The sequence below is a fragment of the Rhinolophus ferrumequinum genome, chromosome 10, assembly GCF_004115265.2.
Source record: "Rhinolophus ferrumequinum isolate MPI-CBG mRhiFer1 chromosome 10, mRhiFer1_v1.p, whole genome shotgun sequence".
NCBI classification, from domain to species: domain Eukaryota; kingdom Metazoa; phylum Chordata; class Mammalia; order Chiroptera; family Rhinolophidae; genus Rhinolophus; species Rhinolophus ferrumequinum.
This window is the reverse complement of record NC_046293.1, coordinates 17,551,628-17,567,844: the sequence shown is the minus strand read 5'-3', so window position 1 is coordinate 17,567,844 and position 16,217 is coordinate 17,551,628. Positions and strand designations below refer to the sequence as shown.

Genomic DNA, 16,217 nt, shown 5'->3' with positions numbered 1-16,217 from the left:
AGCTTGTTCTCTGTATCTATCAATCTATTTCTGTTTTGTTTGTTTGTTTACTTTGTTTTTTAAGTAGTTTGGATTTGCATTTCCCTAATTAGTGATACTGAACATCTTTTCATGTGCTTGTTGGTCATCTGTATGTCTTCCTTTGAATAATGTCTATTCAGATTCTCTGCCGATTTTTTAATCGGGTTATTTGTTTTTTTGTTGTTGAGTTGCACGGGTTCTTTATATATTTTGGCATCAACCCCTTATCATATATATCATTTGCAAATATCTTCTCTCATTCAGTTGGTTCCCTTTTTGTTTTGTTGATGGTTTCCTCGGCTGTGCAGAGCTTTCTAGTTAGATTTTGGAGAGGATGTAAAGAAAAGGGAACACTCGTACACTATTTATGGAATTATAAATTGGTGCAGCCACTATGAAAAACAGTATAGAGGATCCTCAAAAAATTGAGAACAGAGCTACCATATGATCCAGCAATTCCTTTTCTGGATATTTATCCAAAGAATATGAAAACACTAATTCAAAAAGATATCTGTACACTTGTGTTCATTGCAGCATTATACACAGTAACCAAGATATGGAAAGAACCTAAGAGTCCATCAATGGATGAATAGATAAAGAAGATGTAGTGTATATATGTATAAAGAAATACTACTCAGCCATAAAAAATATGAAATATTGCCATTTGTGACAACATGGATGGATCTTGAGGGTATTATGCTAAGTGAAATAAGTCCAACAAAAGGACAAAAACCATATGATTTCACTCATAGATAGAATATAAAACAAAAAAGAAACAACTGTAATACAGTTAAATTTATTAATCTGAAAAATGATTTTTCCTTGGATTATTCATGGCATTGATAAATTTAAAAGTAGATGTCTCCATGTTTACTGCCCATAAAACCAGCACAGTTAAAAGGGGATCTATCATTCTGATTCCTTTCCTGCATTTGTCAGCATTTTTCACATTAAAGATTAGGAGATGTACATTCAATAAATGGTTTGGCCAGTACACACCCCCATATGTCTCTGAGACAGAATTGCCAAACTTTTTTTCTGTAAAGAGCCAGACAGCAAATAGTCTAGGCTTTGTAGACCATAGGGTCCTGTCACAACCACGGAACTTTGCTCTTTGAACACAAAAGTGGTCAGAAACTATGTAAAACACAAACATGGCTTTACTCATGGCACTGAAGTATGAATTTCATATAATTTCATGTCACAAAAAATTCTTCTTTTGATTTTTTTGCAATCATTTAAAAATGTAAAAACCAGACTTAGCTCAGGGGCTGTACAAAAACAGGTGGTGGGCTAAATAGTAGTTTGCTGACCCTTTTCTGAGGTGTTACCGTGAATCCTGTGGGACAAACTGCATCTGCTGATAGGCATTGCCCAACACAACTATTTTTAGCACAATTTCTGAACTTGTTCTGTGCCTTACAAAAGTGCATACAGATCAGAACCATGAAGTGAAAAAAAAGGCAAGTTGCAGGCTTATCTCAATATAACATGTTTATGACAGGACATTCCGTCTAACTGGGTGCATTGTGAGGTAAGGGCTGGTGAACTACCAGATGTGTGGTGTGATGTTCCCTGCGTGCAGATCCCCACGCTCTATTCCCACGGAAGGGTGTGTGTAGAATTATCCCTTGTTACTGTTATTAGATGCTCTAAAAAATGGGCTTTTGGGTTTCAACCTTGTTAGATAATGTTTCCAAGTCGTGATTTTTAGTTCTAGCACTTTAGTCTCTGAACCCTGAACCCGCAGTAAGGGTTCTTCAGAACGAATACATGGCAGAGCCCCGTCCTGGGAGTTGGAAGGAAGAATTGTCCTTGAGTGTTTATCAGGCGGGACCTCTCTTCCGCAGACAGATGGGGCCACCGTGCGGGCAAATGCTGTTCTCACCCGTCCGCCCCCACCCCCAGGCTCTGCAGGCAGCGTCGTCCGGCAGTGTGGCTAGCCAAGGGCCAGCGCAGACGCACATTGGGAGAATGGAACCGATCACAAGATAGAGGAAACAGCTTCCTAACCGTCCAGCAAGCGAGACTTCCCTCAGGGGAGCGTTCCCAGACGCCCCGGAAGAAGAACTGGATCTTAGAGACAGGTGCATCAAGCCCAAAGGGCCCTTTGCGCGCCAGTTATAAAGTTACCATCAGAAGGGCCCTAATGGTGACCTGATGGCCGGTGGGAGCCGGTCCTACCTCCCTGACACCTCGCCGTGCTCTCCCCCACCCGCCCCAGAAGCCCCACCCCCCGCTCGCGGCCGCACCGGCTGCCAAGCTGCTCTGGGGGCGGAGGCCCGGGGACCCGGGGCGGCCCCGCCTGACTACGACCTCGGCCCAGAGCGCCGAACTCTCTAGTCCCACGCGGCCCGCGCAGGCCCAGGCCCGCGAGCCCCTCCCTTCATCTCTCCCCGCCGGGCGGCGGGCGCGGGCTGCGCTCGCTCGCAGCGACCGGGCCCGCAGGCGGCCATGGCGGCGGGCGCCGGGGCCAGGCCAGCGCCGCGCTGGCTGAGGGCGCTGGCGGAGCCGCTGAGCGCCGCGCAGCTGCGGCGGCTGGAGGAGCACCGCTACAGCGCCGCGGGCATCTCGCTGTTCGAGCCGCCGCTGCAGCTCTACTGGACCTGGCTGCTCCAGTGGGTCCCGCTGTGGATCGCCCCCAACTCCATCACCCTCCTGGGCCTCGCCGTCAACCTGCTCACCACGCTCGTGCTCATCTCCTACTGCCCCACGATCACGGAGGAGGTAGGGCCCGCCCCGCGCCCGCTCCTCGGCCGCACCGTAAGGACCCCCAACTGCTGTCTCCAGGAGCCCCGCGTCCCCCGCCGGAGCTCCGCCCCAAGTGCCCCGCAGTCCCGCCGCTGGAGGCGCCCAGAGAGCGGGGAGACCCCCCCCCGCGCGCGGCTCAGCCTCCCGGGGGCCGCGGAGGGGCGGACACGGCCGCTGCCCCCGCGCCGCGTCCGCTGGGAGACTCCCCGGGGCCGCCTAGAGGCTGTCACGCCGCTAACCGCAGTCCCATGTCCACCCTGAGCCTCTCCCAGATGGTCGAGGGGCTGTCAAGGTCACTGCGAGCCGGGTACCAGCCTGCCTGGCCGCCACCCCATCCGGTGCCAAGCTGTGGGATGGACGAGCAGTCCCACAATGGGGACTGAACGCCCATATCCCCACCCTGCCTGACAGCAGGGCTGTGGTCAGGTTGGCCAAGCCCGAGATGCCCTTTGGACACTTACTATCTTATGTTTCTCAAGGGTGTGCTAGTGATCCAGAAATTACTGGTAGCCCTGATCAAAGATACATTACTTTGAAGAGGTAACTTCCTCTGCTTCCTTGACTTTTTCGTGGAAAACAAACTAAGGTGTTAGCAAGGTGATAATCCTTATCACCAGGAATCTTAAAAGCCAACAGATTTTATTAGCAATCAATATTTGACCTGTGTACCAAATAAGAAGGGTAAATAATGTGGGCTTTGGACAACTGTTAATGAGAAGCACCCCTTGGGCTGAGTGTGGAGAGCTTAGGAAGCAGAGGGCGTCCACTCATCTCTAGCCTTTTAGAGTACACGGGTAAACGTTACATTGCCCGTTGTGTGACATTGCTTTCTCATCTTTGCCCTCTAAATAGTGAAATCCCTTTATAATCATATTTGAGTATATATAGGTCCTGTGGAGAACTAATGTGAGGCTGGATAGCAGGAATACAGTGGAAATATCCCATGCCTTCCATATATGCATCCATTTTTAAAAATAATTAACACAGCCCACATTTTAAACAGTTCTTGTGGACTGACGGTTATGTTTGTTATATATGATTTTTTGGCAGACATTCCCATTGTTACTCATTTCCACATTGTCTGAAAAAAATAAGTTGCTTTACTTTTAGGCTAGAATGAAAAGAGTGCTGGGTTAGAAGTGGAAGACTTGGGTTCTAATGTGGCTGTGCCACACCTTGCAGAGAACTGCTGGTCTGTTTCCCCATGTGTGAAACAAAATAATAGCTGCCAAACCAATTTCACAAGGATGCAGTGAGGGCCAAATGATATATTATCTGCAGATAAACATAGAAAATTACAATTTGCTCAACATATTAAAAATATTACTGTCCTTAAAAATGTCCTGAAAATACGTAATAAAATTTAGTGTTTCTTGGGCCAAGATTTGGCTAACAGTATTTGGATGTTTCTGATATTTGTCACTTAAATTGTGAACTTTTCAATATTATTATGAATTTAAGAACCACTTGTGGAACACTTACAAAGAGCAGGGCATACATACAAATCCAAGAGATTCTGTTTAGGGACTTCAAGGAGAGCCGATGGAAGAGGTAAAACTATGATTAAATAATTTTTAGGTGCAGCCTCATTTCAAAAAAAGGGGGCCACTTTTCCAAAAAAATAAAAACTAAAAAAGGGATAAAAATCAGAATGATCCAAAAAGGGGCAGTAAGAGTTAAAATAATAAGATGAAACTGAGAAGAGTTTCTAAAATGTATGTCATTGAATTCTGCACATTGTTCTACGTGGCTAAAGCAGTGAAGAGAAACACCATTACAGGATTCACATCGCCTGTTTGGTAATTCTAGCAAAAGCATGAAAGAAGCATAGGGGTTCAGGCCGTTATGTTTTCAGGTTACAGAGCTAGGAAATGATAGGATCAGGTAAGATTCAGATCTTAGTCAGTGTGACACCAAAGCTTAGTTTTTACATATACCTCTACTTTCTTGTCTGGAGTTTCTGCCTTTTTGTATGTGGTATGTAGGAAAAATACCTTGTATCTTATGTAATATTTATCAGGTATGTAAAGTGCTTTCATATTCATTGTTGCATTTATGTCTTAGATCAACCCAAGGAGGCTGACAAGTTTTTTCCCTTCCTAGAATGGCCTTTCCATTCATTTTGAAGTGATGGTAGTACTATATATTTTTATGAAGAGAAAATTGAGGTCCGGATTGTTAAATGACTTTAACCTGCCTTGGAACTTGTTTCTGATTCTTAGACTTACGAATTCTTAGTGCTTTTCAGACTTGACAGATTGCTTCCACAAAGGGGCAGGAAAAATACTTAAGATTTTTGGATTTAGATGTGTAGGCTTATCTACCCATGTAATGCTGACTACATAGCTATGTTAATAATATTTGCTCTATTTTTTTAACTACTGTGTTATTTTCTAGGATATGACTGGGGATGAAGGGAAATTAATAGAAAGAAGTTGAATGATTGAGGTTAAGCTACAACTGTGCTCTGAATTGCATTTCATACCACCATTTCTGTTAAGGAACTTTCCACTCCAGCCAAATCAAACTGCTTACTGGAAAGCAAGGATTTCTTTTCTTCTTGTCCTTCTCTTTTCTCCTTCCTTTTCCTTTCTCCTGTCTCACTTCCATCGTTCAATGCCCAGTTCTTATACTGCCTCCTTATGAAAACATTTCTTCCTTCTTGGCGTCAAATCAACCACTTAATCCTCTCAACTCCAATAATAACAACAATGATTAACATTTACCTGGTATTGACTACCTACCTGGCATTATTTTAAGCTGCTTTTGTCTATTTTCTCATTTAATCCTCTATAACTTTGTGAAAAGGTATTATTATTATCCCCATTTTATAGGTGAGGAAACTGAAGGGAAATTAACCTCTTCCAAGGTATACAGCTTTAATGGAGACCTGGATTCCAAACAAGAAAGCTATGTTTCCACCATAGGACTTTGCAGCTCTCTAGTGGAACTTCTCCATTTCGGTTATGTATGTGTCCTTACTGAGCAGGACAACCTGCCAAAGTTTAAATTCAGACAGCGATTGCCCACTGGTGCCTTTCATAAAGCAGAGGTTTAGTAAATATTTGCTAAATTATTAACTGCATGAATGAAATAACAAAATGTAATCTTGGGAGATCATGCTTTCCCACCCTGAACCAGTTTTAGCTGGCCTTGGATTAAATACTTATCAGTTGTGATTTTAACAAGAGTAAGCAAGAGTTAGGGTGAGTAGAGAAAACAAGAACTGAATGGCCTTCTCCTTACCTTGATGAAGCAGTTCTATCTGAATGCGGTTCTGTCCTTGGCGGTCATTCCTTGTCCGTCTAATTCTAAAATAGAATCATAGACTCCAACAGTTTGAAGGAACTTAGAGCTTATTTAATGCAATTCCTATGTCTGCATATGAGAAATCTCAGGGATTTGAATCTAGTTCTTCAAGCTCTAGCCTCGTAGCATTTCTCTACCACAAAACATTCAGACTCCAGTTTTTGGCTGATATAAACTGTGGCACCATTCTCTTTTAAGTTTATTCGAGTAGATGTTTTTGCTCTGCCCTCTTGGTCTGTGTATACAAATCAATGTCAGTGTCTTTGTTAAGAGTATGTTTATAGCTGATATGTGCCCAGCATAGAGCTAGGTCAAGGTCATGGAATAATTTCTTTTATGATAGAAGTTGAACCAAAAAGCAAGTATATCTGAGGAAGTCAGAAAGACCTTAAGAAATGTTTTAATCCCTGTCTTATTTCAGATTATAGTTGCCTTTGTAAAATAAAGAATTATTTGTTGGGGGAATAATAAGAAAAGGCAATAATCTATAGATTCCTTCTCAACTTTTTATAGGTTTCGTTTCTTTGAAATCTACTTCCTTTTTTATCGCTTAGATCCCTTTTTTTTCTTTTTTGTTTAAAACCAGCTCAATAATTTATCAAGCATCATTTGTTAAGGCAGGAATGTTGTAAGGGATTGGCCTCTCTTTCTAAAACAAAGTATAAACTCCAAACTTTCAGGAGGTGAAAATTCTAGAAGCAGAGCAGGTACTAGACTGAGGCAGGCAGGCACTAAGGCCTCAGAATTTACGCAGGCAGGTACACAACCCTGGGAATAAATGTCCCCTTAAATTCTGCCGCCAGTGGGCCTCACGTTGCCTCACCTAAGCCCTGTCCCTGTCTAGAAGGAATTTCTGCAGGTAATGTGGAAGTAGCTTTTCTTTGAGATTTGCCTCTTTGATTCCTGTGGTTTCCCGATACTTGATTCCCAAGGACTAAGCTGTTTCTCCTTTAAAATTCTGGTTCAATGTAGATAAAACATGGCATTGTAGTGTATAGGAAGAGCTTTAAATCCCACTCCTGCTGTATTTGACCTGGGCACAGGGCTCCGACCACTTGGGTTTTCTGAAGTTAAAAAACAGGACAGAAGTTAAAACACCCAATAATACAACTGATGATGATAGATCTGGCCTGGGGAGTCTCTTCCTTCCTGTTCCCCGTAACATAGTGAGTGTGGCATTTTCAACAAGAACTCTAGTAAGAACTAAAGGAGGTATAAAAAAAAAAAAAAAAAAAAGACTGTTCTGCACGAAATATAAAAAGAAAGAAGGCTACCTTTCAAAGTACAAATTTCCGATGTCATGAGGAATTTTCTTAGGCCCTGAAGTGCTGGTTAAACCACATTGGTATGCTGCCTGGTTTCCTTCCCCCAGCTTATAACCTGCCTCATTTCCTGAAATCCTGTGTTCTCTCAGATGCTGGCCCCTAACCACAGCTGAGGCCAGAGGTCCCTGTTGAAACCAGTAAGTCCCCAGGACCCTTTCTGATTGGTGTGAGAACAATCTTACCCTTCCTGACACCAAATGCCCTGGAGCCTTCCAGGCCTCAGGGGAGCCTCCCTCTGTACACAAGGAAGTGCCTCATCCACCACAGGTAAAGTCTTAACTATATCACAGGCACATGATAGGGGTTAGAGCAGTGTCAGAGTAGCAGTCTATTAGAAACTCCATAAATTTTCCCTTTAAAAATCACTAGAACCACCGACTGGGTACAAAGTCCACCTTTTAACACCACCCCAGCATTCCTTTTTTTCACATATGCATGATCTGTCTTCCAGTTTTCTTTCTTCCTACCTGTTATGAATGCAGTTTCTATTTTTATGGAGAGAGAAGTCAGTTGATGTTTGGATCACTGAAATGTCCCTGTTACCAGCTGACCCAGTAGTTACTGGTTATATAATATCTTTTGGATATGTATCAACTCATATCCAAGGTTATTTAAAGCAAAAACATACATTTTTTTTTAAGTACAAAAATTCATATAAATAGGCAATGAATAGTTCCAGTATTTCCTAAATTTTAATTTGGGAAGATTTTTGCTTTTGTGTATTACCTATACTATTTTTTATTTACTATTTTTCTTTCATCAACTTTAAACCTACTCTTTTTTAAAGATTTAGACTCATTTGAAGCCTTGATATCTATAAAATCATAGATTTGATAGCTATGGTAGCTATTTTTAAAACTATATTAATGATTTTTCCAAAATACATTAAAATAAAGACATAAATGTTAAAATGAAAACTTTACCCATGAATCACTTACAATTATCTTATGTAGTATCACTAATGACAATTATAATAATTAAATTTTACTGAGCTCCTTCCATAAATCAGGTACTTTTCTAAGCACTTTACATATAATAATTCATGTAATTCTCACAATAAGGCAGGAACAGTGATTATTCCCGTTTTTGATAGAGGGAGAGTGAGACACTGAGCAGTTACATAACTCATCCAATTCACTCTGCTTATAATGGCAAAGCCAGGGAACTGGGTGCAGGTAAGTCCAGACTCCACACTCCTAACCACTCTGCCAGGAAAACCTGGGGTATGTATTCTTCCCTTTGGAAACCATTTTAACTGATAGATTACCAGGGAACCTATTGCCTAGTAGGAAACATTTAGATCGTCAGTTGGTTTTAATCATCTAGTTATTTAGCTCCTGTGGTATGTACGGCAGATTTCAAAAACAGCGTGCCTCATACCCTTGAGAGGATTATATTCTAATATGAATAGGGACCTTGGAAACTAGTCTAGCATTTTTATTTACAGCAGAGCTAAGACTGTGTTCCAGAAAATCCAGTATTTTAAGGTCCGAGCTATAAGTAAAGTTTGTCCAGTGAGCAGGGATATGCTCATTGACACTTTCTAAGTCTTGTCTTGATGCATGTGCTCATTCAAACACATGTATAAAAAGAGGTATGATATCCAGCGTGAATAATTCATCCACATATGAGTGTTCTCTCTGATCCAGAGTTATTTTTAACAAGAACAATTGCCATATGATCTGGTTCAGACCTCTGGTTTCTCTATTCTATAATGAATAACACAAAGCTATAATTTAAGTAACGAAAAAAGTAAAATTTCTCAAATACTTAATTTTATACAGATCTTTTTTCAGTGGTGTAACTGAAAAGTGATTTAAATTTATTAGTTTGTGTTTTTTAATGACTAGAGGTAATGATTGATCCTTAGTAACTATCTTGTTTTTTAGAATAAACTTATATAATAAATAATCTTTCCTGAAGTCATGTAAGATTCATCATCAGTAAAGTTATTATGTAAATTGTGACATAGCCACGTAATTGAATACCATGCAGTTATTTAAAAGAATGATTGATGTAGATCTGTATGTTTGACCTGGAAAGATTTCTGTGATACATTGTTAAATTCTGATCTTAAAGGATACAGTAGATATTAAGAATATTATATAATTTAAAACTTTAAATGTTAGGAATCTAATATTACCTGAAGTTCTACTCTTTGGAATAGGTTCCTTCAATAGAAGTATTCTGATGCGTTGCTCATGACTTTATAATGCATAACGCAAGCCTGAGTTTTCCATACTTCCATTTAAAATTTTTGAAAATAAGTTTACATGAAAACTGGAATTGAGTTGGGGTGGCTCTGTCCATCCTGCAATTACACCCTTTGGGAGAGACCCCTGGAAGGAAAGGTGTTGCTGCGCCTCACCAAGGGGATCTCCAGCCTGAGGCCTGTTTTGTAGAGATAACAGATTAGAAAAGAAGTTGAAATTTTGCAAACTATTCAATAGCTTCCAGGCGGGAATGGAGGTGATGACAGCAGGGAAAAGAGAAAATAGCTCAGGCTCCTGAGGCCTTGGGAAGATCGGAAAAGGAGTGAGCTGGGTTTTGGTGGATCACTGTGCTTTTCTGGGTTTCAAAGATAGGAAGCCTCACGAGACTTGCAGCCATTTCCTGTGGCGCAGTGTACTTGAAATTGTCTTGTGTGAGAGCGGGGAAAGTGCTTCTCAGCAGATTTGACGGGACTAGGAAGTCTGTGAAGTAAGACTCCGGGTGAGAAAGGCCAGCCAGTCCTGAGGCCTGCAGCAGAATAGATTTCAGAGCTCAGGGCAGGTCAGAAGACCTGAGTTTGAATCCTGGACCCAGTCTAGCTGCTTGTTTTGATGTGACTTTATCACCACTCTCTAAGTTTCACTTTTATCTTTAATAAAAACAACATGATAATGACTGCCCTATCTCTGGATTGCTATTGTATCAAATAAAATAATACATTTTTAAAAATGTCCTGTGTTGTACTGTTTAAGAAATGTTACTCCCTTTCTGATCTTATCTCGTTAATAATTACCTATGGATTGTCTGTCTGAATAAACCTTTCACTTTCAGGCCTCTACCTTGGTTTTTGTCTAGACCTCTTCTCTTTTCCCTCTTTAAATTACCCCTGCCTCTCTTTACCTACTTAAACTCTAAATTTAACTCCTGTAGTATCCTAGTGAAGTAGTTTTAAACTAGTGAACCAGACTTCGTTTCCTCTTTCTAAAGGAGGGGCAGAGTTCTCCCCCAACCGTGGTGTCCAGGAGTAACCAAATTTATTTCAGTATGGATTTCCATTAACTCCTTGACCTTTAGACTTGCCAGCAGCCAGTCTCCCAGAACAGAGGTCAGAATTAAGGTATTTTCCCCCCTCTTTTCCGCCTCCCTCCCACACTCTGGTTCAAGCTATTGTTTCTCAGTCTAGTTGTGTAGGACACAGCTCCCTGGCCCATGCCGGTGTTATGAGCCTTGCGCTCTCCCCGGCTGAGGCAGTCAGTCGCCAGTGGTAGGTCAGCCGCTCACAGCAGCTCACGGCAGCTCTCGCCGGCTGCCGGCCACTCACGCTGCTGGCCGGCCACTCACGCTGGCCACCGGCTGCTCATGGCAGCACACGGTAGCCCATAGTAGCACACGGCAGCCCACACGGGTGAGCTCAGCGTTAGGAGCACAGCGCTCCAACCACCTGAGCCACCCGGCCGGCCCAGAATTAAGCTTTTAATGTGGAAATTTGGGAGTGTTTCTTGAGAAGCCCCAACTTTTCAATAAAAGAAGGTTCTGTGCATAGAAAGGAGAAATGGAATATCTTTCAGGTAGGTAATTTACTTTACTGAAGTCTGTCACTTAGCGGAAAAGTATTTGATGGAGAATAGACGATCAGAAGAAAAATGACGTATGTCATTCCTAAAATTTTAATAACTTCAATTTCAAATTTACATATATTTGAAATATGATTGTCTCCTTTTGTTATCAAAATTGAAACAATATAATTTTTCATAGTAGGAAAAATGGGTAAGAGCTGGATGGTTGGAAAAAGTTAACAGGATTATTGGGATCCTTTTAAAAGATTCTAGGTAGTTTGTTTTGTTTTTTATTTTTGTACTGTCATGATTTCTCAATTCTGTTTTTAGCCCTCTCTTAAATTGTTTCATAGTTTCCAGTAAGTCTTTTAAAAACATGCTAAACAAAACTGAATATGACATTTTTATGATTATAACTCAGGTTGCTTTTATTCTTATTTCTAATTTACGCTACTTTTCTTTTAAATAGGAGAGACTTAATAAGTCCTTTTAAGCAGTTAGTAGTATAATCATTAGTGCTGGGCCTCTAATATTAACAAATCCTGAAACTTTTATAACGTTAGTTCAAAGTAAACTTCTATTTACTTAGAAAGATTGAGGAATAGGGTAGGAGGTGGACTGGATATTCATATAATTACTGCATAAACCATACTTAAATTGATAACTTAAAAATTATATTCCCCACTAAAAGTATGCAAAACAATTTAATGACAATAGCTAACCTTACTGAGCACTTACTATGTGCCAGGTTATGTGTAAAGAGCTAGTTAAGAAATTTTTCATCAGATACAACTGTAAGTATTATTCACATCTTACCTGTGAGGTAACCAAAGTTTGGGGAGTTTAAATAACTTGTCCAAGGTCACTTGGCTATTAAATAACAGAACCAAGGACTCAAACACGGATCTAACTTTAAAACCTGAGTTCTTAACAATTTTGCTATTGATTCTTCTCTAAGACAGATTTCTGGGTTGACTATTGCTATTATTATATAGGTCCCTGAGAAAGTGGAATACTATATTTATAAAGTACTGAAAGACAAGAATGATCATTTGTAAATATTTTTCTCTCTCATTCAAATTGGATTATTTCTGTTGATCTATTGTCAAGTTTACTGACTTGTTCCTTTTTCATTATTATCTGTGCTTCTGTATGTAATGTCATTTTTCCTTTGGCTTTTATGGTTTTTTCTCTTCGTGACTGATTTTTAGTAATTTGATTATGATGTTCCTTGGCGGGTTCTTAAAAAATATTCTTCTTAGGGGTTTGTTGAGCTTCTTGAATATGTGAGTTTATAGATTTCATCAAATTTGAAAATTCATTAGCCATTCTTCTTCTTATATTTTTCATGTACAACCCTCTCTCTTCTCTCCTTCCAAGACTCCAATTACACATATATTAGACTGTCTGTTGCCCCACAGATGACTGATGCTCAGTTCAGTTATTCTTAGTCTTTTTTTCTTTCTGTGCATCATTTTGGATAGTTTCCATAAGTAGCCTGCAAGTTCACTGATCTTTTCTTTTGCAGTGTCTAATATGCTATTAATCTTATCCAGTATATTTTACATTTCAAATATTGTATTTTTCATTTCTAGAGGTTTCACTTGAGTCTATCATGTTTTCCTCTACCTTCTTGAACATATGAAGTATATTTATAATAACTTTTAATGTCCTCATCTGCTAATTCCATTCCTGGGTCTGATTATATTGATTGATTTTACTCCTCGTTGTAGATAATATTCTCCTGCTTCTTTGAATGACTAGTAATTTTTGAGTGGATGCCAAACATTATGAGTTTTAATTTTGGGGATACTAGATTTTTAAATTATTATTATCATTTCTTTAAGATGTTGTACTCTGTGATAGTTACAGGTAAGTTGACTGGCATCAGCTGGATCCTTTTGAGGCTGGATTTTAAGTCTGTTAGGGCTGTCCAGAGAAGCCTTTAGTCTATTGCTAATTTATCCCCACTGCTGAGACAATACATTTCTGAGAACTCTACCCAGTTATGAGGCCTTTCTACTGTGCATAGCGGGAACACGAAAGATTCCCAAGTTTGTGTGGGCTTCAAGAATTGTGGGGCCTTGTGCTTTCCAGTGGTTCTTTCCCTGGCCTTAGTTAGTAGTTTTGTCTCATTCAGGCACAGGTTGGTTCTCAGCCAAAGGTACCCTTCTATAGATCACAACTCATGCCGTTCTCTGAGCAGCTTCCTCTTCTCCCATGTTCTGCTCCACAAATTGTAGCTGCCTTGACCTTCCTGAACTCTGTGTTTCTCCTCAACACAGCAAGATCACTGGGCTCTGTTCGGATTCCCCATTGCTATGCTATGGCCTAGAAACTGCCTCTGGACAATAAGCTGGAGCAGCCATAGAGCTCACATCATTTGTTTTCCCTTCCTTTAGGAATCACAGTCCTGCATTGCCTGCAATGTCTGAAAACTGTTGTTTCATTTATTTTATTGCTTTTCTAGTTTTCTAAGGGGGGAGAGTAAATCCAGTCCCCTTATACACCATCATGAATGGAAGCAGGGTTCTGTAATTTGTCTTTAAGTTCTTTTTTCAGAGCAAAGACTTACTGAATAATTTCAAAGCTGATGCCATATATGAATAGTATTATGTTAAAAGACCTGTGGACTAAGAATCAAACTCAGGGTCCTAATCCTTGCTCGGTCCTTTAATTTGTGCTTCTTACAATATGGACTTCTGTGACCCAGATGACTTAGAGCAATTCATTTGATTTCTCATTTTAATTTTCATCTTTAGATGGAAGGTTATGAATCTTTTGTATAACATACTGGGGTAATATAAAGTGTGAACACAAGAAAGTATGTTAATTGGCTTATACTGAACTATTTTCAAACAGAAGTTAGCTTATTGCCACTTAACAGTCTTTATTATTTACATTTATTTTTAGGCACCATACTGGACATACCTTTTATGTGCACTTGGACTTTTTATCTACCAGTCACTGGACGCTATTGATGGGAAACAAGCCAGAAGAACAAATTCTTGTTCTCCTTTAGGGGAACTTTTTGACCATGGTTGTGACGCTCTTTCCACAGGTAAATTAACTATAGTGTTTGTTTTTTAAATAATGGCTTAAAAACTAATGAACTGATCTGTTTGGTCATTTTCTTTTGGATAAGTATACATTTGGAGCAATTTTGCACAGCGTATTTTAAAAGTATCTTCAAGAATTTATTTTGTTCATTGTACTTTATTTGAATGCCAAGATTATGTACCTTAAAACTCTGTTTCTGACTAGGACAGGGTAGTTTTTTCATTAATTATTTCTAGTTCTTAATGGTTCTTAAACTTTGTTTCTTTCAGTATTATTTATGGCAGTTGGAGCTTCAATTGCTGTTCGCTTAGGAACTCATCCTGACTGGTTGTTTTCTGAATAATATAGGCTAGTTTTTTCATTATTTCTAGTTCTTAATGGTTCTTAAACCTTGTTTCTTTCAGTATTTATGGCAGTTGGAGCTTCAATTGCTGTTCGCTTAGGAACTCATCCTGACTGGTTGTTTTTCTGCTCTTTTATTGGGATGTTCATGTTTTATTGTGCTCATTGGCAGACTTATGTTTCAGGCGTGCTGAGGTTTGGAAAGTAAGTATGTATTTTAAGTTGTACATTTTAAAATGTAACTGAATTTATTTTCACAATCTATTATACTTCATTTATCTATAATAAGGGACAAAGCTTCAATCAGGAATTTAATTGGTGCATCCATACATGTTATACCTACATGCATACTAATGTTGACCTGTATGTGAGCACACGTTGTCCTATAGGTTTTTTCATATAACAGTGTAGTCAGCTGATAATTCAGTGATGGAACTAAAGGTGAAAATAAACTAAGGCTATAGAAATTTATACATCTTTGATGTTTAATATATGGTTAACTAACCTCTGCATTCAGGAAGTTTATTTACAAACATCTTTTCTATTCTTTGACCTTCTTTTTTAGAGTGGATGTAACTGAAATTCAGGTAGCGTTAATGATCGTCTTTGTGTTGTCTACATTTGGAGGAGCAACAATGTGGGACTATACGGTAAAACTGAGTATTTAAATTTATATTTAAGTACTTTTTAAATATTTAGGGAAAATATTGCATTATTAATTTTCTTTAGAAATCCTTGCTTGGCATTGTATTTATTATTCATTCAATTTCTTAACCTTTTCTCCTTGTTTTATAATTTTATTATCCTATATACCTTATTAAGGCATTTTCCCCCATGCATGAATATATTAGCCCGTAGAAGAAAACAACCCCATTTGTCTAATACAAAATTAAACACACTAGTTGAACTACCTTTTCCAGGCCAAAATGTATCTCATAAAATAGGTATTTAGAAAAGTAAATTCAATAAAATATTTTACATTTGACATTTGTCCTTCAATATTAGGAAAGAAACGTTGCTAATTTGGATTTTTTATAATCTACTATGAGGTGAAGTTTCCCATATTAAAGGAGTGTTTTTATTTTCTGCTTGTTGCTGACCTCAGTATTTTGACAAAGGTTGACTCTCAGCAAACTACTGTCGTAAATTCATGCTTTGCCTAGGAAGAAACTATAGAGCCAAATTACTCTGTGTCTACAACCTAAGTCCACAACACTGGCTGACTCACGATCTCAAGCCCATAGAGTTAAGAAAAGGAATAAGGATAATATCAATAGTCAACAACTAACATTTATTCAACACTTACTGTGTTTCTAAACACTTTACTATCACTGTTTCATCTGACCCTCAGAACAATACTATAAAATAGACACTATCATTTTTCCTTTTTATAAATAAGTTTTAGAATGATTAAATAATTTATCCAAGAATATATAGCTAGGAAGTACTGGAGCTAGGAATTAAGTAGACCGATTCCAGACTCTGTGTTTTTAATTATTAAGCTTTATTACATCACCAGTAAAAATAGAGATATAAAACTAAACATAGTCTTTCCATAAAATCCCTTGGTATTTACCCAAATAAGTTGAAAACTTATATCCACACAAAAACCTGAACACAAAAGTTTATAGCAGCTTTATTC

At 39.2% G+C, this 16,217-nt stretch overlaps 1 protein-coding gene across 5 annotated transcripts in view; it reads left to right on the top strand.

Annotated features, from left to right (window-relative positions):
* Nucleotides 1-1,973: 1,973 nt before the first annotated feature.
* The window catches only part of CHPT1 (choline phosphotransferase 1), a 25,761-nt gene continuing 11,517 nt past the window's right edge, over nt 1,974-16,217 (top strand). Inside the window, exons 1-4 of one of the 5 annotated variants that reach the window (XM_033116776.1) lie at nt 1,974-2,748; nt 14,087-14,234; nt 14,638-14,779; nt 15,141-15,225. In XM_033116776.1, the coding sequence (XP_032972667.1) occupies nt 2,476-2,748; nt 14,087-14,234; nt 14,638-14,779; nt 15,141-15,225 (648 nt within the window). In that variant the 5' untranslated portion in view covers nt 1,974-2,475. The remainder of the gene's footprint in view (nt 2,749-14,086; nt 14,235-14,637; nt 14,780-15,140; nt 15,226-16,217) is intronic. The other 4 variants (XM_033116774.1, XR_004424111.1, XM_033116775.1 and 1 more) reach the window with 4 other exon arrangements.